Source organism: Scatophagus argus, chromosome 13, assembly GCF_020382885.2.
Source record: "Scatophagus argus isolate fScaArg1 chromosome 13, fScaArg1.pri, whole genome shotgun sequence".
Lineage (NCBI taxonomy): Eukaryota > Metazoa > Chordata > Actinopteri > Scatophagidae > Scatophagus > Scatophagus argus.
This window is the reverse complement of record NC_058505.1, coordinates 4,474,330-4,499,177: the sequence shown is the minus strand read 5'-3', so window position 1 is coordinate 4,499,177 and position 24,848 is coordinate 4,474,330. Positions and strand designations below refer to the sequence as shown.

General features: G+C 40.3%; 1 protein-coding gene across 6 annotated transcripts; it reads right to left on the bottom strand.

Moving 5' to 3' along the window:
* Positions 1 to 3,937: 3,937 nt before the first annotated feature.
* On the bottom strand, positions 3,938 to 24,595 carry LOC124069700. 6 transcript variants are annotated; one of them, XM_046409079.1, is made up of 49 exons: positions 24,491 to 24,595; positions 22,191 to 22,243; positions 22,001 to 22,027; positions 21,803 to 21,871; positions 21,268 to 21,321; positions 20,689 to 20,769; positions 20,375 to 20,434; positions 20,222 to 20,278; positions 20,067 to 20,132; positions 19,564 to 19,641; positions 19,345 to 19,395; positions 18,683 to 18,775; positions 18,320 to 18,391; positions 18,163 to 18,231; positions 17,602 to 17,670; positions 17,453 to 17,524; positions 17,279 to 17,338; positions 17,118 to 17,180; positions 16,929 to 17,003; positions 16,603 to 16,671; positions 16,227 to 16,298; positions 15,864 to 15,923; positions 15,619 to 15,675; positions 14,788 to 14,856; positions 14,101 to 14,172; positions 13,903 to 13,968; positions 13,751 to 13,822; positions 13,300 to 13,359; positions 13,107 to 13,181; positions 12,959 to 13,024; positions 12,815 to 12,883; positions 12,628 to 12,699; positions 12,156 to 12,221; positions 11,751 to 11,822; positions 11,600 to 11,656; positions 11,390 to 11,458; positions 11,240 to 11,311; positions 11,083 to 11,154; positions 10,925 to 10,987; positions 10,505 to 10,567; positions 10,343 to 10,402; positions 9,925 to 9,996; positions 9,696 to 9,752; positions 9,363 to 9,425; positions 8,795 to 8,866; positions 8,432 to 8,471; positions 8,249 to 8,300; positions 7,586 to 8,000; positions 3,938 to 7,237 (listed from the first exon to the last, which is right to left on the bottom strand). In XM_046409079.1, the coding sequence occupies exons 2-49, from the start codon at positions 22,236 to 22,238 to the stop codon at positions 5,534 to 5,536; spliced, it is 5,112 nt and encodes a 1,703-aa protein (XP_046265035.1). In that variant the 5' UTR covers positions 22,239 to 22,243; positions 24,491 to 24,595; the 3' UTR covers positions 3,938 to 5,533. The 6 variants fall into 6 exon arrangements, with proteins under 6 accessions (XP_046265035.1, XP_046265036.1, XP_046265034.1 ...); XM_046409080.1 differs by lacking the exon at positions 24,491 to 24,595 and adding an exon at positions 24,338 to 24,456; XM_046409078.1 differs by lacking the exon at positions 24,491 to 24,595 and adding an exon at positions 23,098 to 23,323.
* Positions 24,596 to 24,848: the final 253 nt, after the last annotated feature.

Here is a 24,848-nt window from a genome sequence, read left to right as displayed (position 1 = left end):
TTTAGAATTGATTTAACTTAACTTAATAATTTATTTATACTCTATAAGTGTGTGTGTTATTGAGCTGTCTGTATTTTGTGATGTTACTCAATTCGATTCCCGGTTAGTGTTGTTTATATTTATTTGCATTAAGTATTTTGTTAGGTAATTGGGCTTATACCGGGACCGGGGAAACTACTTTCGTTCCACCTCATGTTTCTACATGTGTGAAATGACAATAAAGCTCCTTGAATCCTTGAAATGAATCCTTGAATCCTTGTTAGGCCAGATGATTTGACTTAGCCAACATTCAGCACTGCTAGATTTAACTTTTAACACACCAAAATTGACAAGGATTTGGTGTTTCTCCCCGGTATTATACTCCTGTCGAAGCTGAGAAGCCAACATGAAACTAAATTTAACTCCTTGTAAGACTCTTAACTCTCTCCTGAGACTCAGACTGACCAAATTTCTTTTGTTGTCACCTGTTCTGCGAGGCAGGCTTTATCCCTGTCCATCAGCAGGTGGAAACTCCAGAAAAACTAAGGAAGAATTCCCTAAAATACTTTCCTTTACAAACAAGTAGGAGTTTTGTGACATCAGGAAAAAAAACATTAATTATCTTAGTTTAAGTTAAACATCTGAACTGGTTTACCTACAGGCATTCCAAACAAATCCTCTGCAGGCAGCATGGAGAGAAAAAACACTAACCTGAAACCAACCTGAAACTAAATCTCAGAGTGAAACTCCACTTGGCCATTTGCTGCTTTGTTCACCGTACCAGAGTGAGCAGCTTTGAAACAGTTTTGTTTCTCTACAATCTGTGACTATGTGCTATACACCACTGTATACACCAGTTCTATATACCATCTGTAAAATAATATCCATGGCAATAACCTTACACTGTACATATGTACACAGTGCTGTAGCCTCCTTGTCAACCTGAAGATTATTACCTGTTTCTGTCCAAAATACTCACATGGGTTTAGATGACAAAGCATTTTTTAAGTCTATTACAAATATCTGTTCCTCATGATAATGGACAGTAATAACATTAATTTAGATTAAACTGAACAGTCCGATTTGATATGATTTCTATATATTCTAAGCTCAGCTGACCATGAAGCCTTTTGCTTGACTGTGAAATGCACACTCTGAAAGGTGTGGCCCACTCCCCCATCGGCTCATAGCAGATTTGCTTAAGCTACGTAATTTTTTTTGTCTTTTGTTTGAAAAGAGATAATCATGTTTGCTAGACCCTGCCTCAACCCACCCTCACCTGACCCGAATTTGAATCTCCCGACTCTAATGACAGCTAAGACGGCAGACAGACTCAAACCATTTCGAAACCTGTGAGTGATGATACTGGCAGTGTGCCCTTGTTTGTTGTCACTCTGAGAATGTATTGAAGGTATGAAAGGGGAATTATGAGCAGCAGTTTGACGTCAAACCACAAATTGGCTGGCTTTTAAGTGATTTCTTCATGTTGATGAAATGATGAAAAGTTTTACTCGGGTGCCACAAACATATTCAGTAATTTAGTCTTAATGGTGTGATACATAAATAACATTCAGTTAAAACTGGTTTACCTATTAGTGATCACCAATCAAACAGACTGCAGGGTTGTGCAGGTCTGATGCCTCGTCATTGATCGGCCCTGAGTAATTCTGTTTACACACACCTTGAACAGACTGCATTGTGGGTGTAGGAAAGAAACTAACAATATCCAACAGTTGGATGGATTGCCATAATATTTTATACAAACATTCATGGTGCTCAGAGGAGGAGTCTGGTGATTTCCTGACCTTTGCTCTAGCACTAGCTGCTCAAGCACTGAATTGTCATAAGAGCTTAGAGCTAAGCTAATGGCATCCTTTTCCACTAAGATAAGACAGTAAACACAGCACCTGCTTTGCATTTTATCGTTGTCACTGTGAGCATGTCGGCCTGCAGAGCACTGAGCTCACAGTGCTAATGTGCTTACTGTTTGACAGAGTATTGTTAGCTTTAGCCTCGCCAGGGACAGCAATGTCAACTTTGTTACAGACTGAAATATCTCAGCTACTAAAAGGTGCCTTTCATGGCGCCCAGAGGATGACGTTTGAAGTTTTGAGTCAGATATCTGGACAACTGTTAGCTGGGTTGTCATAAAATTTGGTACTAATATTCCACCAAACCAAAAATCCCCATCAGCCTTACCTGTGTGTGTTTAGTGCTTATTAGCGAATGTTAGCATGCTAACACACTAAGCTAATAACTGCTTGTCACAGTAAGCATGTTAGCAGGCTGACATTAGCATTTCGCTAATGCCAGCCTGCCACTCTGCATGTCAAGTAGTAATAACAGTACCAGCTTCAAAAAATAACCCACAGTGAGACACATGAATCACGCAGCAGGACGCACAAATCAAGAACAAGACGTTATTTCCAGGGACATCTATATATGTATATATGTATATATGTATGTATATATATGCAGCATGAACAGTTTTTGAGCAGAAACACATCCAAGTTTTCAACACCATGCAAACAGACAATGGAGACATTATCTTGTCATCTTTTGAAGAGCTCTTCCTCATTCTGCGTGTAAACAACCACAGCATCGTCGTCATTTGCGGTGTGTGAGCATGTGACACTTGAATCTGCAGAAAACACGATGACTTGATGGAAAATATTTGGAAAGTGGCTCATCTCATTCTGTTCATTTTAGTGAGATATTACAAGTTATCATCTGACCTACAGTGACTCATTCAAACTCTTTTCATCATCTGATTTAATTTCAATCCCACTGAGAAGAGGTAGGTGATGTAAGAACATAAAGTTATATTGGTAATGAAAAATAAAAACTGATAACAGGAGAAGATTAGATTAAGGTAAGGCCACATTAGTCTCACCTAATACAAACAGAGTCATAGTTTGAACACAGTAAAGGTTGCCATTGTTTTCTTCCACCCTGCAGTTGTACTGAATGACTCAGGTTTTCAAAGTTGAGTTATACTGTTTTAAGAAGTGTTGAGAATGTGTAATATAATGTAAATAGCCTTAAATAGCTTACGTCTCGCCGACAGTCGTACACACCTTGACACAGGTGTTCACGGTTTTTCCTCAGGCCATTATGGCTCTGTCATGTCTGATTGACAACCTATCCATTTTTTTCTTTTTATAATCTCAAACTGAAAAGATATAATGCAACAGCAGAGTGGGGTTGAAAATCTTATATTTAGACACATGAGGTTATATCTTTATATTGGGTTAAGTTTCACTTCAGTTTTTATTTTATTTTATTTTTATGGCAAAGCCTTATGACTGTAAATGTTTTGTTAAACTGAACAAGTTAAACTGAACAAGAAAATAAACAAGTTTTGTTCCTGCTCCTGTTTTTCATGCGTTGAAGAGCACGGTGCTTATCAGTTTCTCTTGATATACCACACCTGAGTTTTGCACAGGTGCGGCTTGGACTGCTGACAACAAAAGGACTCCCTAAAATGACTATGTTTCATTACTATAAGCCGTCTCCAGGGTCACAGAAATGAGAAATCAGACCCTTTTTTGTGCACAGGACTCAATACTCGTCTGTTTCCTCTGTGAGTGTACTGTGAGCTCCTCTTGTGAGGAACTCAATAGTTGTCCCACCCTTATGAACGAGCACCCCGTGTGGGGAATCGCTGCACTGGTGCACATCTAGTTAGTTAACTCCTGGGTCTTGGCTTTCTGCCGCTCCTCAGTGGTAATCAGCCCAGCCGAGGATGCCACAGAAAGTCTTTCATCTTTATTTCCTGAACCCAGCCTGCTCATTGCGTTTTGTTTTGTATTTAATAAGACAGTCATATTCCAACGCACAACAACAAGAGTTAATACTCTTTTTTTTATGGACGTCAGATTTTTCTTCAGAAGCAAAATATTTTTGTTAACGTCAGGCAAGAGCAGAAAAGAAAAAAAAAGTGTCCAAAATTAAGAGCCAAAGTCAAAACTCAATTTATTTTTTTCATGAAGTAACCAGCACCATAGAAAAAAACATTAACCCATATAAAATGACATACAGTGAACACATAAAACATCAGACAACAGAGAACAACATACTAAGAAACGGTCAGTAATGACAAAACGTGAGAGCTCACACATGAAGGGCGTCTGGTTAAAGTGCACTGAGTGGAAACTGTAACAAACTGTACAAAAATCTAATGATTTAGATACAGAAATGCTCATTATTATTATTATTATTATTATTCTGCCTTTGGGGTACATTTGGAGTTTCTGACTGAGACAAAATGACTGCATGATGAAACATTACTGGTCTTCATAGTGAAATAAAAACACCAGACATCACAATACACTCACAGGTTGGCCACATGATAAAAGTACACACAACAGACACCACGCAGAAAAAATGCTTTAAATATAAATTTAAATGTGTTTATCACACCATAAAATCATTATGAGGCATTAAAAATATTAGCAGCCTCTGTACTCTCTAACATGCCGTAACTCTGTAAACATCATTAGTACTCAGGTCAGGTTTAGCAGGATTTCTTAAGAGCTTCAGCCTTCAGTGGTAAAAATGAGGAAGGCAGGCGGTTAAAAGTCAGACTGTGAGTACAGGACACCTAGTGGTCATATGTAAGGAGACACTGTTGCAGGAGTCAATAAATCCAATTTGCAACAAACAAAAGATGTACAATATCACAACTAAAATCAGACGGAGACCATAATCATGTATTTCTCACACTTTAAAACACTCCTGCTCATCCTGGCTGTGAAGGGGAAGAGTCGGAGGGAAGGAAGTTCAGCTGAAGCTAACGCGAGGCTTCGATGCAGAGAGGACACAGTGCTGATTTGATGTGTTTCCTTTATGAGGATCACCAGCTTTTTGCCATCAAAAGTCTGTCAATCTTCTAGTCAACATGCTGTTTCTGAGTAAAACTTTCTTAAATCGATGAAATCAGATTCACTGACCTTTTTCACTGCATTTTGTCCCCGCAGGAAAAAAAAGTGATACTCATAACAACAATTGCAGCCATTATTGCAGTTCAGCACATTAATAATTAACTATATATATTACTTATACCTGCATTTTACAAGTCAAGATACCTGCTAAAGGTCTGTTCAAGTGTAGTTTAGTTCTTCAGCTTAACACTCAATATTAAATGTTACTACCCAGAAACGCGACATCACATTCTTTTTCAAGGCAAAGCGTTGTTGAATGGAAAGCCAAAGTTTCCCTCTACTGCAAGGAAAACAACTGTCTGAGAAAACACAAAGAGGAGATTTAGCACAACAAAGAGCTGACATACAGTATGTGCACTTGACCCCATCTCAGCTTTCAGCGATCACAGTGGAGTCATTTCAGGAAGTAATCAGTCCAAAGCATATATCAAAGCATATGCAGGCAGGGAGAACTTGGACGAAGCGGAACATTTACGTGACATTTAGACACGTCTTAGTTCCCTTTCTGTCGTCAAACATAATATCAGTGTGCATTTGAATGTATTGTTAACAGTTCTGTGGAGGGGCGAATCTGATCTTTAATGTGATACTTTGTATTAACGCCTTTCAAACTAAATATAAAGTCCGTCTTCCAGCAGCACGCTGGATCGTCCCCGAGACCCTCGGTGGTGGCGTCCATGCTCTCCGTCCTCCTTCCTCTTCCCCCTGTCCTCCTCCTTGTCACCGCTCGCTCTCTCAAACTGCCTCCTCGTGGTCTCGATCCTGCTCCCCCGTCCCTCCTCTCTTCTCTCCCTCTGGTCGTCATGAGGAGCTGTTCCTCTCCTGTGGTGGCTCCTCTGCGAGTCGGAGTCGTCTCTGCTCCTCCTCCACTCTCTCTCCGAATGCTCCCTCCTTACCGGTGTTTCGTGGCTTCGGTGCGACTCTTTCCTCGAGTTGTCTTTCCCGTGATCTTCCCTTGCCGCCCCTCTCTCCGCCTCCCTCTTGGATTCTCTTCCTTCCTTGCTTTCTCTCTTCTCCTCTTTACTTTTTGCCGGCTCAGCTCTCCGGTCCCTCGCTCCTCTCTCGTCTTCCGTCCTCCTCCAGCTCTCCATCCTGTCGCTTTGCTTACTGCTGCTTCTTTCCTTATCCGTTTCTGTCGCTTTGTGTTTGCTCCCTCTTTCGCTCCTGTCGCTCTTGCTGCTATGCATCCTTGTATTCTCACTTCCCACCTCTTTGTCTTTATTCATCTCTCTTTCATTCTCTCTCCTTTCACTTCCTCTCTCTATCCCGACCCTCTCAGAATATGTTTTTCCACTGTGGTTGTCTCGTTTTGAATCGGCTGCTCTGCTCTTCATTTCCTGAGGTTCTTTTCCAGTCTTATTTCTTTCTTTTTCCTTCTCGTCTGTCTTATTTTTCATGCCGCTGTCTTCTTTTGCTGTGTCTCTCTTGCCCTCATACTTTTCTTTTCCAGCTGTAATTCGGTTCTCAGCCTCTTTGTCCTTCTTCCTTCCCCTCTGAGATTGTTCTTTCAAAACTTCTCCCGTGGCTGCTTTGACAGGCTCATTTTTCTGCTCCTTTTCCTCATCAGAGATCTTCTCTAATTTAGACTCAAGCTTTTTTTCTCCCTCAACTTTTCCCTTCTTACTTTCCTTCTTTCCCTCTTTCTGCGCATCCTTTTCTCCCTTTTCTTTCTCCATCTTGTCCTCTGGCTCTCCTTTTTCCTTCATGCTCTTCTCCTCCTTTTTCTCCTTATTATTTTTCAAATTTTCCTTCTCCATCTCTTTAGTCTTCTGCTCCTCTGCAACCTTCTTGTCCAGTTGCTCCTCCAGGAAGTCCAGCTCCTGCTCCAGCTCAGCGAGTTTCTTCGGATCCGACTCCAGATCGTCGTCAACTTCCACCTCCACCTCCTCAAGCTCTTCGTACTCCTCCACCTCAATGCCATCCATGGTCTTCTGCAGCTGCGTCTTCACCTTGTTCAGCTCCAGCAGGCCGTCTTGAAGCTCTTTACATACGTCTCTGATCTTGGTGGCAAACTTAGTTTTGGCGCCTTTGCGGAGCTCATGGGAGTCTTTGGCGAGGAAGAAAACGTCCAGAGCCAGGAAGAGGGCTGACATGACTCCTGTGGTGACGCTGATAGCCTGGGCAGCTTTGGCGGCTCCTCCTGCGGCGCCTAAAATCTGCACGGTGCTGATGAGTTTATCGGTGTTGATCATGAGGGCTTTCCCAGCACGACCGCCCTCCTTCATCACATGCTTGAGGTTGTGGTTCAGGGCCTTTTTGGCAGCACTCTCGGAGTATTTGTCAAAGTCCCACTCCTGCAGGGTGTCCATACCTGCCTACAGGTGGCGCAGAGACAAAAAAAAAAAAGTAAAAATATCATTTTTTTTACATTAGCACATTCCTTGTATTTGTTATGACTAATAAATGTACTAAGAAGGAGATTTTCCAGTAGAAAAATGACCTAAAACAGACAGTATTTTTGTCACTTCTGTGCTGTTTGGCGCAATGGGCCACTTTTTCACCAATACAATATATCTGCAATAAGCAAATGTCAGCTTCCTTGTCAGTCTGCTGTAACTCTAGTTCTCACAACTACGCAAATTTGAATACAATGTCATCTCGCCATTTGAGATATTTGTGACACATGTACAAAACCTGTGTGAGATTCAGCCACACAACCTCACCTGTACAAACTCCAAACACTCTCTGATGATTTTGATCTCCTCCTGGTAGCCCTGGATCATCTTCTCCAGCTTCTTACGATCCATGTTGGAGTGAACTGTATCTGTAATGTTGGCTGTCGCTGAGGTGATGCTGCCCGCCGTCGCCACACTGATCCCCACCGCCGTTACGATAATAGAGGCTCCGAAAGTGAAAGGTGCCAGGATGAGTCCTGTGATTGTTGCCACGCTGCCTGCAACGCTGGCCACCCCTCCACCCACAGCAGCTGACACCGTTTTCTTGTGGAAATGATCTGCAGCGTCGGCCAGAGACAAAAGTTCTAGGATGCGTTGCTGCAAAGACGCCCCCCGCTGGTTGAAAAGACGCACAAACAGACGGGCTGCCATGTAGACACGATCGGCTGCCTGCTCCATGGCCCTGGAGAGACAGACGTAAAGGCTTGAAGCTCACGAGATGCTGCACTAGTCACCTTTGAAGTCAGATGCTTGTAGGTCTGGAAAACTGAGGACTTTCTATCTTTTATTCAATGCTTTTCAAGACTTTTTAAGACCCAAAGTTATGCCGGACCAAGAAGCAAAACTGAAGTAAGAACCTCGGAATGCCATTAAGATATCTTCTGGATGAATCTAAATGCAAAGTTATTTAAGAAAACAAACTATGCTCACGATTCTCCCTCATCCTCCTGGAAATTGGAGGTCTCGTTCCACTCTGCCCAACCTGCAAACCAGCAGGAGAAATAATAGAATTATTATGCAGAGCTGCGTTTTGCATCTCATTTTTACTGTTGACTTTTATATGACTTTTTATACTTTTATTTCCACTCTTTCTCTGAAATCAGTCATACGAACCTTTGACTGTGTTCCACCACTCTATCAACTCATCACCTTCCTGCAAACAGAGAACTTTGTCAATGAAAAGAAAACCTGCAGCATTTGTTGCATGTGTGCAGTAAACCATTCAGACACTGAGGATGCTTCCACACCCAACCTGTATGCTTCAGTTAAAATGAAACACGTTTGCCCAGTTAATGTGTTTGATTTGGCCTGATGGATTGAGTCTACAGCTTCACGCTTGATCTTTTTCGTTTTGCTTCAAAACAGTCAGTGTGAACAATAACTGCAACAAACTCAAATACATCACTGTAGGATTGAGTCTCTTGGTTTGGACCAAATGAACTGAACTACAGGTGTTAAGGCAAGCGAAAAACACACCTCAGACTCAGCAGGGTTGTCTTCAGTAGGATAAGCTGCCATCTCCACAGGCTGGACCTCTACTGAGCTCTCCTGGAAAACAGACACGACAACACGACTCTGTGACACTAAACACAGCTGGAATTGTTACATGCTGTAATTATCCTACTTACACACATACAACATATATTCAGTGCTGAGATTTTCATAATGATTTAATTAACAGCTGCTGGTGATGATGATGTCAAGATTGTAAAACTAAGACTACGAGACCTCTTGAAAGAGGTTGATTTTTACCCTTTAACTTAACTTAAGTGCATTTCTGAATCTTCTAACTCTCTTGTTCCAGTTTTATTTGGAGATAATTTGTTCATGCAACAAATTTTATTTTGTCTTCTCATTTGATTTCACAGCTGCAGGGTGAAATGGACGAACCGTTCACAAAATGTCACACGTTCATAAATAACAGTCAAACAAATTAAGACAACATTAAATAGATGTTTAGTTAAAACTTGGTTAGAGAACTGAGTGTGAACCTCACTGAAATGTGTTTCTCTGCATATCTACTTTATTAAATGGTCATGTTAACCTGGTCTGCGTTCAGCTCCTGCATCTCGAGAACCTCGTCAATAATGGGCATCTTGTCTGAACTCTGTGGAGGAAACGTGAATGACTCATGTCATTAACACAGTAACAAGATCAATTTTATAAAATTTTATAAAATAAATTAAAAACAGGATGAGGTACTTTTGTAAAGACAGAACGTGTGCACCTGTACAAAGTGACTCTCAATAACCTCTCAGCCTGAAGCTAATAAAAAAAGTCTTAAGCGAGCAGCAACAAGCCTTTCCATCAAATCAAAAATGTAAAAAAGGGAAAATATCCAGCACCAGAGGATCGACTGGAGGACTTCAGTACACACCTGAGACGATATACTGAGCTTTGGTATTGGAGTTTTCTTGATTCGGAACGACACAACCTAAGAAACCAAACAAGACAAGAAGGATTTATCAGCGAGAAACACTAGAGAAGCAAGAGAAAAATTCCCCTGCTCTCTTCTGTGTTGTTACTATCAAGAACATCATAACCAACCCAATGGGGCGGATGCTGAAATACGTTTCGTTTCTGTCAACTGAACAACAACCACTCACTCGTCTCTTTTTCTTGATGGTTCTCCTGCGTTTCAACCCGCCTCCTTCTGGTGCCTCCATGTCCTCACTCTCCTGTGAATGAAGCCAGTGTTTGGCAGCAGAGATGACTGTTTAACACCACCAGATTTGGATGGATCAACTAATTTGTTTGCATTGTAATTCTGTGACCACAGAGGCAGCAAAGCACACACAAAAAAAAAACGCTGCTGGCTATGATATGATGATGTTATGCGTATCTTCAATTGCTTTGCTGATAATCTTAAATTTACAGATTGGAAATTAAATAAATCTTCATTGAAAACCTTCTCTTTTCTACATTAACACCACTTGGACTGCTGCTCTTGCTCCTATGACTGTACACCTCAAACGAGTGCTGATTAATACACTTCATGCCTCTTGGGGCTGATAATATCTGTACCTGATGTTCAACTGTTTTGGGTGTCCTCTTGAAAATTCCACCAAACCCTCCTTTCTTCTCCTGTCAAAAAACAAAACAAAACAACAAAACCCCAACATGAAGCTTTAATTTAAGTCACAACTTCCTACAGTTAAACAGATTGATACACTCTGTAAGACTCACCTTTGTGGTGCTTGCAGCTTCAAAAAGATTATCGTTACTGGTTGACAATTCACCAAGATCATCCTTTAAAATAAAAAAAAAAAGTTTTGATAACTTAAACTTTCACTTGAGGTTGTTGGGAAACCCTCTCATTAGCAGGCAAGAATACAAGTAAATATAAAACTGTAAATAAGGGTATTTATAATTTATTTTAAGAATATGAAGAATACGGAGAAAGAAGGCTCAGCATGAGGGCTGCCACTAATGACTATTTTCACTATAGATTAATCTGATGATTATTTTCATAATTTATTAATCAGTTTCTCGAGCTTTCATGTTTTGGCCTTCAGTCAGAGGTATTCAAACATCATGAAAGTAAACAGGAAACTGCTGCCTCATCAAGTTGCCAGGCTGCATCCACAGACTCCGAGCAGCTCTCACCTCTGCAGCGTCTACGAGGCTGTCGCAGCTGTTGGCCAGCTCCTTTGTGTCACTGAGAGGATCCTGGAAAAAGGAAAAGAACTTCTGAGCTTTCACAGACAACTAAGCAAACAGTAACCACCCCGATAACAAACAAACAAACAAAAACGTCTGGTCACCTTAGTAGCGATGGAGCGTGGAGCTGGTTTGGGAGACTTTCTGAAGATCCCTGCCAGTCCTCCAGTCTTCTCCTGAAACAGATGAAACTTCCACATGTCAGTAACCAGCAATCAACCTCAGAACAGAACAGGCTGAGATCTTGATCATCACTCGTACCTTTGATGCGTTTGTTTCTGACAGATTTTCACAGCTGGCTGATAACCTGTTTTCCTCACGTGGGTTTAATTCCTGAATGGAAAATAAAGCGTGAAAAAGAGCACCACACATATTAAGTATAAACTTTATGTGTCAGGGTCTGCACTGCACCTCATCTGTTGTAGCGCCCTCTGCTGGTTTAGGAGTCTTTTTAAAAATGCCACTGAAAATACTTTTTTCCTGGATAAAGACATTAAGACACATTAAGTGACAGCAAAAACTACATCGAGCAAACCTGTAATGTGTCAAAAAACCCAAGAACGGGACCAGCTTGTTGAAATTTTAATCTTTTTAAATACAGGCTCCAGTGTACGACAGTACCTTGTTGCTGTTTTCAAACAGATTGTCATCACTTGACATCAGCCAGTTGTCTTTGTCCTAACAAAAAGAAAAAACAGGACAGTATATAAATACAAACTAAACCAGCACACACACACACACAGTGTCATCAGTCACACACACACACACTCACCTCTGCCGCTGCCTCATCTCCACATGCTTTAGGTGTTTTCTTGCGAAGTCCACTGAACAGCCCACCTTTCTCCTGATGAGTTCAGAGTTTTAGGATAAATAGTCACTAACGCAGACACTTGTGAAGTGGGCAAAAGAAAGCTTGAAAAACCCCACAGGTGCAACTTCATGGTTTAATCAGATGCCTTGAAATGTTTCAGAGCTTTAAGTAGATTAATTCTCTGCGTTTCAACACAACATGCAAAAATCAAGCGGTAAGACTGTATGAGATGCAATACATGCTGTACATTCTGTAGGTAACCCATCTTGTCAAAGTCACATCACTCTCCTGTGTAAAGGTTTTGTGGTGTGTTAAACTGTAGAGCAGATTCTGGTGTGATGGCGTTCACAGGGGAACGACACTAACCTCGTCAAACAGGTCATCGATGCTGGCTGATCTTTTGAAGATTTGGGCCAGGCCTCCTTTTTTCTCCTGAATCACAAGAATTTTGTTATTTTTCTCAAAGGGCCACAGTCGTAACGAGAGTCTAAAGCTCCCAAAGGTCACAGTCAATCACACTTTGCTCACACTGTTTCTTGGACTTTATGATTATATAGATTTATGGTACAATATTAAATTTGTCTGCCATGTAAAGTGATGGCAGGGTTGTGTGTCTTTTTATTTTTAACCTGGTCTTTTATTGACCATTTGCTGTTTATCATTTTTGGTTTTGTTTAGTTGTCAGCTAAGTAACAGCTCACATCAGGAACAACGACTGGACAGGACAAGCACAAAGATACGATCTCGTACAATCTGTTCTTCGTGATCAGGTTTCATTTCATGCTGATACGACAATCAGCCACAGCAAGACAAAAACATGAGGAAGAGACTGAAGTACCTTTGGCACGGTGGTGTCACACAGATTCTCACAGCTACTAAATAACTGATTTTCACTGTTCACCTCCAGCTCCTGAATTCAAACCAGAAAACACACACACACACACACACACACACACAAATCAACAACTACCCTAACCTCCCTCACAGGAAATGTAACGTTTGTTTTACTGACTGAATCAAATTACCTTGTCTGCTGCAGCGCCCTCTGCTGGTTTCTGTGGCTTCTTAAACATGTTGCTAAAAATATTTTTCTCCTGAAACACAATTTTGTGTAAGTGAAGGTTCCCTTAGTGGACATTTTTGAGTTTTTGTTGCCTCATGCTGCTCACCTTAGCGGTGTTATTCTCAGAGAGGTCGTCATTGCTGGCCGACAGCTCTTTCTGAGCCTCTCGGTCCTGAAAAATGAAATTGACAATTTACAAAACAGGCAAAATCAAGTGCAGAAACTAATCACACAGGAAGGAATCATGCAATCACCGGTGACTCTGTCTTTTCCCAAGATGATTTGGAAGTCTTTTTCAGGAGCCCGCTGAACAGCTTTCCGCCTTTCTCCTGATGAGACAGACAAACAAAAAGGTTTTGTAGCGAGCTGGAGAGTCTGAGTGTTTACAAATCAAACTGCTCTTGACTTAAAAAAATAATTTATCACCCTGGACTTAAACTCACTGACCTGTTTGTTCTCAGATAAATTTTCGCTGCTGGTTGAGAACTCGTTGTCGGGAGACTCGTCCTGTAAAGAGTGATCAAAGGCTTTGAAAGTTATGGTGAGAAGTAAAAAAAGTAAATTATTTTAATCACTTATTTACAGAATATTTCTGTTAAAAACATCAACTATTAATTATAATTAAATATAGTTTCTACTACAATTTGTGACAGAAATTAATAATAGAAAATATCCAATGAAAATCCCTGCATTATTTGGCAGCAGTAGACACACAGTAATAAACAATCATCAGATACACATGGTAGATTTTCACTGAGAAAAAACTAATAACTTGTTAGTTTCTATGCCTAATTTCCCACCCAATTTGATTGGACATAATGAGGCCTTGCAATTTAAACATTAAGAACGAAGTCAATGAGCTGGAAAAGGTCGATGCTGCTGTAAATGACTCTTTTACCTCCTCGGGTTGAGCAGCAACTGCAGGCTTGGAAGCCTTCTTGAATATTCCACCAAATATTCCTCCCTTTTCCTGAAACATACATATTCAGACACTGAGTGCTCTCTCTTAAAGTCGCATTATTTTTAAATTTGCTTTAAAGAAAAACTCACCTTAGTGTTATTCTCAGAAAGAGCTTCACTGCTGCCTGAGACCTCATCGTTTTGTGACTGTTTCTCCTGAGAAAAGATAAAACAAGCAGAACCTGTGACACACTACAAACAGTGAGGGGCAAACTGATAACACAGTTATCTGCTACTAGCATAACACACCAAAAGCTCTGACCAAAATGCTGGTGCCAGAAAACTTACTTCATCTGTGGGAGGACTGTCTGCAAGTCTGGACGACTTCTTGAATATTGCACTGAAAGCACCTCCTTTCTCCTGAAACACAGGCTCTTTATTTTTATTTTGACTTCACCTTTTGCACTCCCTCTCTTCCAGACATACAACATATGGATCTGTTATCATGGTTACTGCATGCAACAACAATCAGAAAGAAGGTAACCTCTGAGAAGAAAATGAATTAAAGAAGAAAATACAAAAATGTAGACAGATACAAATCACAGCTTCGCACACTACCTTGGTACAATTTTACATTACATTAAGAAAAATAATATAGATTGAATATTTTTATTAATAAGCTGGTGACATTTTAGTCACTACAGTAACTACATTAAAGCTATTTTAATGTGCAATGTCAAAAAGTAAATAATTCAAAAGATATTTGGTTTATTGTCATATAAGACAAAGAAAAGCAGCAATTGCTCACAATAGTGAAGCTGGAGCCTGTGAATCTGTGGCCTTTTCACTTCAAAAATAAGAAAAATCAGATTTCAGGACAAGGCTCAAGAGCACAAAAGCACTCTGGTGTCATTTGTTTATGGAAGCTTGACCAAGAAATCATACTCAATACAAAAACAATATGTTTATCTTTTCAAATTATGAGCATAAGAGGCAGACTTCCAGTGATTCCAGTATTTTACAACAAAAACTGACCTTTGCACTGGCAGCCTCAGACAAACTGTCACTGCTGGCTGAAAGATCCTTCTGTGCCAACAGATTCTCCTGAAACACAAGGAAATTAACAACTGTCAGGAAGGGAGAACAGCTACGCAGGAAGTGGTAGGCACATTTAATTTCTCTGTAGAGGAAAAAATTTCAATTTAATTTTTGTACTTCCTGGATTCGAGCCTCTGAGCACTACGGCAGACATACAAGAACATGCATCACGCTGGCTGAGCTCCATTTGGTCATGCTCACATGTGGGTATTTTAATCACACAGCAGCAAGAGTGGGTGAAATCCGTTCAGACAGCAAACGAGGTGGCAGGACTGACGCTGAAGCTCAGTCAGCTGCTAGACATGCTGTGATAAACCTTAATCTCGCTGCAGCTTCTAAGTGCCGTCACAACATAAAGTTTTCTGTATGGGTGCAGTCTTGGGAAGCTGCGTCAGAAATCTTTTCTTTAGTGTGTATTGTTCATGATGCTGACTGTATATGTAGCCACATTCAGGAGGGTTACTTACATCAACATACAGTGTTTAGTTACAGGAAAGTCTTTGCTCTTTGATGAGGAACATGAAGAGTATCTAATTTCCTTCAAATAACTGAACCAGGAACGTTTCCATTCTCTCAAAATAATCCTTTTAGCTTTAATCACAAAAACATTAAAGCCTGCTGAGCCTTGGAGTGAAAACCACACTCAACAATGCAGCACCGTGGCGGCTTGTCGGGCCTGGTTTTGGAGTGCACCCATGTCAGAATTAGATGGTGTTTATGTTTTGTTCAGAGTGTCTACATGAAAATCACATATTTGAGAAGCTGTACCTCTCCAGCTGTCTTGGGAGTCTTTCTGAGGAGTCCGCCGAACAAACCTCCTTTCTCCTACAGAGAGCAGACAGCATGTTAAAGCTAACTGAAGGCTTTTTGCTCTTTAATGTCAGAATCTGGAAACGTATCCGGCTGTGGAGCCTCAGATATTGTTTCTTACAGCAGCTTAACGTGTTAGTCATGCTGAATCATGGAGTTTCCGTGGGTGCGGGGGGAGGATCTGTCACTTCATGAAGACTCACCTTGTTCTCTGGCAGACAGTCAGTGCTGGCACAGGGCTCACTGTGTAACACGTCTGCGCCCTAAACACAACAAAAGGAACACTGAGTTCATGCATCACCCATGAAACCGGTTACTGACACAAAAGGCAGAAAGTCTCATGACGCCTTGAACATGCAAGTTGTTAGATTCAAAGCAGTGGTGAAGTGTAGTCATTGTTCACATGACATTTTTCCACACACTTCCTGTACAGCGAAAACCATCCGTTTTCAAATGGTGATTTTGAACTTATATGTTTCTGATAACCTGAAGTGTTCGTTTGTGGGTTGAAAAAACTCAACGTTAATCAACTACTTTTGATATTTAACATAAACTGAAAGTTTTACCTCCTCCAGTCGCGGGGCCTCGGACAGTTTGGGAGATTTCTTGAACATACCACTGAAGACACCTCCCTTCTCCTGATACAGAGTGACAAATGAAAATATTCACTTACAAAACCTTTTTTTTGTTTGAGTTACTGGTTGTCCTGTGAGAACAATTTGGCCAACACTGCTTTACTAAGTTTGCGCTGAATACAGGAAAGAAAAAGGCAAAGCTCTGAAATTATAACCAAAGTTTATCTCCAAGAAAATCTTAAATATAAACATCTTTTAGGGAGTGTATGAAAAAGGGAAGGGTCATGTTTTTTTATTTTTGTTGAAGAGAAAGTGGTCTGATGACACTCAGGCCCCCTCCTGAACCCGGTCATTCTGGATTCCTTACTTTAGTGGTGTTATTCTCTGGTAGAGTCTCATCACTGTCTGATGGATCTGTTTGCACTGAGTGTTTATCCTAAAACAAAGACAAACAAACAGTTAATATCTCCAGTCTCAAGATCAACAGAATAGAACAGAAATCCAAGGAGTGAAAACCCAGCTGAACTGCGTTTGGTTTTGGTAATGTGCACTATCTGTTTTTGTTTACACTCAAATTCACTTTCTCTGATAGGTTCAAAGACAAGGAAGTCTGAAACTCTGTAAGAGCAACAGGCTGCTATACATTTTTGGTAATCACTAGAGCAGGGAAAATGTGTGTAAAAATATTTTTACCTGCCCAGGTGCTCCTTCTCCTGGAATCTTGGGGGATTTTCGGAGAATCCCGCCAAAAAATCCTCCTCCTTTCTCCTGGTGGCGTGACACAAATTAATTTACACAATCAGAGGATGACACATTACAATAATAATGATAATGCTGCTCTTATAATCCAGTCACTTCACAGATGAATACTTCTGAGCTCACCTTTGAGTTTTCAGACAGATTATCACTACTGCCTGATAGATTATCATGGAGAGACTGTTGGTCCTAAAAGACAAAGTGAACTGGTTCAATATGATCAGTAGCTCAGTGGGTTAAACCAATGACGGGACCTTTATGGCCTTGTGTGAACAGTTTTCAGCTACCTCCTCAGTTTGAGTTTTTGGAGGTTTCTTGAACATCCCACTGAAAACTCCTCCTTTTTCCTTAAACAGACAAAAGCACAGACTCACTTATGGAAACTCAATGACTGCAGGACAATCTACTGGTCTGGAAGGTAACTTATTCATTGCAGGAGGGACTGTGATGGAGCAGCTCACCTTGTTGCTGTTGTTATCAGACAGGCTGTCACTGCTGGCGGGCTGCTGCTCGCTATTCACACTCAGATTCTCCTGGGACACAAATGTAGAAAATGAAGAGTACCTGCACAAGCTTTTTTTGAGCTGTTCATTAAGAAGGACTCACTCACCTGTGCAGGTGTCTCATCTGTTGTTTTGTTGGGTTTTTTACGGATGCTAGAGAATAACCCTGCTTTTTCCTGTAACAAAAAAAAAGAAATCTCAGCGATAGATACACGTGTTCCAAAGTCCTTGAAAACCTTAATGAAAATTTTTAATGAAGTCATACATCTGCTTTTTGAGCAGAATAACGGCAGCGATCAGCAGCGATCACCCACATTCTGACAGAAGGAGATGAAAGCTTTTCAGTGCCTGACTTTGATATAAGCAGAAAAAAAGGGCATGCAGATACGTCTTTGTGGTACGTCTTTTATGACAGCAACGGGATGTTCCAACACAAAAAGTTGGAACCGTAACCAAAACGGTTTAAAACAACAGTAGAAGGTGGGAGGAATCTGTCCTGGAGTGAAATCGCAAAGCTCCGTGTGAATCTTTGATGATGCTGTTGTGTGACTTAAACAGCTGTCTAACATTGCAGAAGTAAACAATACACTCGGAGGGTGAAAAAGGATGTGATGGAATGTGAGATGGGCGAGTGACGGTCACAAAAAAGTCACTAAAACAAGACGTACGTGGGATTGTTCAGAACTTTTCTCTTCTGCTTCGTCTGCCTCTTCGGGATCGCTGTCTGCTTTGCTGACCTGGCAAAGAGCACAACGATGAGTAAGACGCAACGAACGACAAAATGAAAATGTAGGATCAGAAAATGTGCAGAAGAGCTGATGTTACGGTCAGCGCGGGAGACGGTGATTTCTCTTTGGGAGTTTTACGGAACATTCCAGCGATCAGACCTCCGATATCCTGAGTGAAAGGTTGAGAAAAAAAGAAATCAGATTTTCATCCATCTAACGGCCAACTGACTTGAAGTTTTCCTTACAAAATAATGGCCACTGTGAAATACATGTAAATAAATGAGATGTTGCTGCTGGGCTTCTCAAGTATTAAAAAGCATCATCTCGTGGGAAATTCAGAAGAATTAAATTGCACTTTGTTGTTCTCTTTCATCAAACAGTGACCCGGTTTGCTCGGAATAAGCAGAACTGGCTTGTTAACATGAGTGAAAATATTCAAATGCTTTTGCTAATCTCTTACCTGTTTTGGTTCTGCGTTCTTTTCCTGCTTGTTTCTGTCTGCGGATTGTTCCTTTTCCTCCGTGCTGGGATCTGGACTCGGCTCTCTGCTGGCCTTAGAGAAGAGTCAACAGTCTTCAGCACAATGTGATTATCCTAACAGTGAAGTAATCTTTTCTGTGTTTTTGAGGGGGCTGATTTGTGTCTTTATTAGTGAGTCAACAGCAGAGAGAGATGGAACGACATGCAACACTAGACATGAACCAGGCAAGATGGAGTTCACAGTCGGCACCTAAACCTAACCCCGTCAGTCGGATTACGTTTTAGGGATTTTAATTTATTCCTATTAGTACACCACACGGTAAATACTAAAAATGCAAACAAATAAAATGATAAACTGTATTTATCCTTCAACAGGAATACACTCCAAGACACAGCTGAGCCTGAGGAAAGCTGAGGCTGACAAATGATCGTGCAGATCAGGATGATGAAAGTTGAGCCCAGCCTGAGGGCTGCAGGCTTCTTCTTCTCTCAGTTCTGAAAACTCACGATCAAATCATTCTCAAGCATTCATCCAGGCACTTTGAATGAAAACCACCACCGAACAGCACTTTGATGTCAAAAGTCAACAGCAGACTGCAGCCACCATCAGCAGAAAACACCAGAGCCGGCAGGGCTTCATACCTTCGGTGATGACTTGAACTGCAAACCTTTCATTACTCCCTTCAGAACACCCTGTCAACGTCATGGTCACATGTCACAAACCAGCTGATACCTTAAAACCAAAATCTTAACCTTCAGACAACCTTGTGAAGTCACAAAAACTGCAATATTGTTTTTACTTTCCAATAATGTGCTCGCTCTGCTGGTTAAAAACTCAAGCAAGTAAACACACACACACACCGGCTTGCTGGCAGGAGCCTGTTTGGCTGGGACGTCTTCAGTTTTTTCTTCTTTGTCACAGTCATCAGTCATGTAACTCTAAGAGGGAAAAACCACAGAAAAAAATGTGGAAAAAATTCATAAAACTGCTGATTCAAGACCATCAATGGTAAACACTTTCTGCTTTATAAACCTACTGTGCTGGGCAGACGGGCTCTGAAGCGCTGTGTAAATTTATGTATGTTCCATTTATCTCATTACATGTTTATGCTAAATGTGCCTTTTTTACTGTTTGGTAACTTTAAGATTCTTTTGTCTGATGGCGACAGCTTACAACATCAGCGGCTGCATGCCTACTGTAGGTGTAAATACACACTTATGTTTCATGTGAGTACACACCCACACTTTTCCACCAGGAACCTGTCTAGCTGAGGCATGGTTGGTAAACACATAACATACACTTATAGGAGAAGTTAACGCATGTGAGTCTGCGTGTGATTTACAGTTCATGATGCATCGCTTACAGTGAACGAAGGTGTTTTCTCTTTTTGGCTCCGCCGAAAGATGTCGGTCAGGACCGTCTGATTGCTCTACAACAAAGCACACGTAAACAAAGATGTAGAGTTTTTGTGTACTGTATTATGTCAGAGGTGGTAGTTAAAAGCTCCAGCTGAAATACCTGTTTGAAGTCTGCTTCGTCTTTGGGAACTTCTGATTGGTCATTTTCTCTGGAGCTCTGATGTGTAAGAGGAAGAAAGTTGATTTAGCGTTTTTCAAAAACAAACGAAGAGGAACATGATATTTCATTGTGATTGTGTGTGTTTTTGTGTACCTGTAGGTCCTCAGCCTGAACCCTCCTGCGTTGGCTATATCTGACTGTGGCGCTCAGTTCCTGCACGCAGACAAAAGGCCCACGAGGGAACAACAACAAAATATATTTGGAACAGGAACAGAAACGTGAAACCATGTATAGCTTTGTGTGGTTCTTCACTGTCAACTGTTTTCAACTTAATCAAAAACTCAAAAGATTCCTGATTCACTTCACAATTAGACATCTTTGTTGACATGAAGTTAACACACAATACTCTGCGGAAGCTGATTGCGTTGATGAATTCTATTGTTATGCAGTATTTGTTTGTACTGTACCTTTTCTGTGGGTCTGGGTGGAACCACAGGAGTTTCAGGCGCCTTCTCTTTGGTCTCTCCATGTCTCAAGTTTCCATTAGCCTGACACGCACAGAGAAAAGTGACAATACACTCTTTTAAAAAAACAGTATTTGGCTGTGTGGATGCATTAATCGTACAACAGTACACAGACTGCAGGGTAAAAATCAATATCATAGCAGTCAAAAGAATGTTTTTAGTATGAACAGATATATCAACATATGGCTTTCACATGGAAATCTGACATCCAACTTGGTGTTCAATGTCAGACTCTAACATCTTCAAATTGATCTTTCATACTTTACTTTGCTTTTTGTATTTTTCAAAAAAATTTTTTGGTATAGATGTTCTTAACAGGTTACAGTAGAGCTGCAGGAAACAAAACGAGTTGTACGACAAGCAGCAAACCAGAAAACGTCCCTGACTGGCACTTAACCACAGGTATGACAGCAGCCTGGTATGTGCTCAGTTTTGTTTGTTTCTCAATAAAATAAATCTCTTCAGAATCTAGTAAAACATGAAAATAAGATTAAAAAAACCCCAACATATACAGTACAGTACCTCATCGTTTGGTGCTGCTGCTCTTTTCATCCGGTACTGCGTCTGACTCAGTTCCTGCTCACAAAACACAAATTTGTAAAAAACTGTCGAGTGTCTTTGCAAATCTCCTAAAGCAGACCTTTCTCCGTATTTCCTCTTCTACTTCTTTCTCTTGTTTAAGATATTATAAAGTTGTATGAAAAACACATAATGCATATAAAAAAAATTGAGAAGTTTTCATCTTTTTCATTTAGTATTTTCAGATATTGTTGTGCTTGTATCAGTATTCAATATGTTTAAAAATGACTATTCTGTGTTGCCAAAACGATACGGATCAGACGGATTATCCCCAACTCTTCCTTTCCACAGAGTGGAAAAATCCTCTTCACTGGAACCCAGACTATATATTTAATTTAAATTTTACCAAATCTTTGTGAGAAATGTTGTCTTTCTCCGTAGTTTAACTCTCTCGTAAAACAATAACATTGTAGAACACTGTGGAACATTTCTGGTCCATATAACATCAGCTCAGTCTTGAACGTCAGTTGCCACTTACTGAGTCTGCAGGTCGTGGGGGCACCAAAGGAGTTGGTCTCTCTGGTCTCTCTGGCTCATTTCTTTTAATCTGTGAAGACAGTTTATTCAAGTGTGCAACCTGGCTATAAGGTGCTGATCATATTGTGCATGCACTTCAGCAAACAGCAAACACGTGATTAACTTTGTCACCCAGCTAATCAAAGGTTTATTACAGTACCTCTTTGGGCTTTGGAGGAGGTTTAGGCTGCGAACAGAGAAGAAAACATGTGACTTTATTAGCTCTAGGAGTGTGGTGAATAAATGATACAGTATGTTGTATTTTAAATCAGTGTTTTCTTTTTCATACAAAAAAAAAATCGCAATATTCAGACCATGTTGTGCTTTAGTTCAGTGTGCTTGTGTCTCACCGGTTTTGGCTTCTTTTTGACTTCTGGGTTCATCATACAAGCCTCCATCTTGCCTGTAAGAGTGCCAAAAAGAGAGGAAAACTGTAAAACAGGACCATTCACAGGTTTGTGTTGCTTAACGATTGGAGCCTTCACACTTCACATGGAAACACTTCTTCACACCAAACTACTAGCATCCCATAACAGGTGAAATTAATTAACGCAGATAATACCTGCATTCTACTTAGACCAGGTGCTGTGTGCCAATTCAACACTATATACTGATAGTGCATGTACTAGTATATTGTTTGTTTCAGTAAGTATACAAGAAACCAGCAAAAGACATTTGCAGCATCACAATATTAAGACAGCTGGTCAAATTTTTGATCATAAGATTTTGTCTCATGAACTTCTTAATGACACATTTGGCCTAACGGATTTTAATTACTCTAAATGTCAGCAACATGATGTACTTAATAGTAACCCTTCATATTAATCTTGTTTTTGTTTGCACGATCTCACTGTGTAAAGTAACTGTTGTATTAGCGACAGTAAGCAGTAGAATGAAAAATACAACTATTCAGTACTTGTTTTTCCCACCTCTGCTCCTAATAGCTAACACAACACAAAACGTAACCATCTTTAACAACAGTTTATCAACACAATTATTAAGACAGGAAGGAATACACGTTACAGTCGTCACTATGAACCATTTGCAGAAGCGCCACAATACACATTTCCTAAAACTGCAGTCTGTGTGGTGAGTTAACGAACCGAATATTAGCTTACAGGCTGAAAACTTTTAGCTAACGCGAGCCAACGGTTAAACGCTGAAAAAGCTCTCGCGACTTAAACGGGCAGAAAATTATGAATTATCGACGTCTCAAACCATGAAACTTAATCAGGCCAATGGCAGACTTTCGCTTACCGAAAATCTGAAGGTAATTCAGATACTTCACACTGAGTTTATGCCACAAAACATCACAACGGCTCCTTCTCTGTCACGACATTCCCAGGAGTTTTTCTAACTTTACTAAACCCGCACAACAACATCTGCACGCATGGGGCGTTCAAGAAGCGCTCCAAAAAATCCAAACATCCCTTCACTCCTGACTCCAAAGTTTTAGTTTCTGTATGTTGCACGCAGTGTTGTGAGTGGAGCCGCGTTCAGTTGCGTCACAGTGATATATAAAAATGGCTTCTCCACATATTTTTACAGAAATGTCATTACTTTTACACACTGAAGAAAAGGGCCGATTACATAACTTCAGAGCTTCTTCCGTTATTTTGAATATTGAAAAAGGGAGTAAAAAAAAGCTAAAAAAACAAGTAAAACAATTCTGTTAAGACAATTTCTTTTTTATTATTTGTTAAATTGATTGCAATTTTTAACAGTACAATTTCCCCAGCGCACTGGGGAATAATGCATTTTATTTTATTTTGTTTTGTTTTAGGCCTATTTAATTTAAGCCTTTTTTAACCATGTATACTGAGGATCTTCTTAGCTTCTTTTGAGATGAATTGAATTCCATTCCATCTCATCTTATGCTATTATTTGGTCAAATTTGAAATAATACAGATAATACTGTTTTGATTACCGTAACGTCTTGTGTGCACTTTTTATTAAGACAACAGAAAAACACTTTATGGCTTTATTAAAACAGAAATATAAATCTGTTTTACAAAATGAAAACCAGGGATTTTGGAAATATGTGTCCAGTACTCATCAAAGTAAGTAAAAAAAAATAAATCAATATCATCCGAATTTCAGTATAAGCCACCAAAACACAGGTAGCACATACTGGTATCAGTTACTTTTGAACAGCGAACCCTTGTGCCAAAATTGGCTTCCATTTGAAAATATGTCAGAGTACACAAACATTGCATTGATTTTAAAGACAAACTGTGCAAAACAATCATTAAATACAAACGAACACAAAAAAATGAAAAAATATGCAGAAACGCAAAATGTAGCCTATATCAAGTGCAAAACAATAATACACACTCATCCACTTTATCTCTGCATCTCAAAAGCTCTACCTGTTCTTCTCATGTTCCCATGATCCTTATCTTAAGTGTATTTACCTGCACATTAAGCAATCCAAATATTTCCGACACCACCCAAAGGTAACATTACTTACAGGTAGAACAAAGCATCTTGAACAAACCTGTACACGCCCTGAGACCTTCTGCAGCCGCGAATCCCCCCCGGTGAAAATGGTGTGTTGTATAATCAAACGACTATCTGACCCACAAAAGTCTTCATCATGTGATAATTGTCCCTAACGATGAGATGCAGAGTCTAAAGTCGAATATCTCACCTGTTTTAGCAGCCGAAGAGGATGCCACTTCTTCCCGGCTTTGTGGTGGCTGAGGACTCACCTGGGAGTGGGGCGTGGTCGATTACAGGCCTACCTGTGTCTGTGGGAGTGAAAGAAACGAGTTTCCCTGTCGATATGACTCATCACTGTTTCACAAGTGTCAGCAACAGGTATATAAAAACCCAAACGTGATTGGAGTTGTTCCAAAAATAGAAAAAGAAAATGCTGTGCTCATCAGCGAACGTTGTGAAATCATAACAGTGACGAGGGAAAAGGCTCACCTGATCATTTCACATCCCTTCACATTTTATTTTCCATTACTAATTTTGTTAACATATTTGTTCAGTTGTACTTTCTG

Coding starts and splice junctions, on each gene's coding strand:
- LOC124069700 (XM_046409079.1), bottom strand. CDS start 22,238: ATGGAGGCTTGTATGATGAACCCAGAAGTCAAAAAGAAGCCAAAACCG. Junction 18,392..18,682: donor AGAACGCAGAACCAAAACAG/GTAAGAGATTAG, acceptor CCTTTCACTCAG/GATATCGGAGGTCTGATCGC. Junction 13,969..14,100: donor ACAGTCCTCCCACAGATGAA/GTAAGTTTTCTG, acceptor ATCTTTTCTCAG/GAGAAACAGTCACAAAACGA.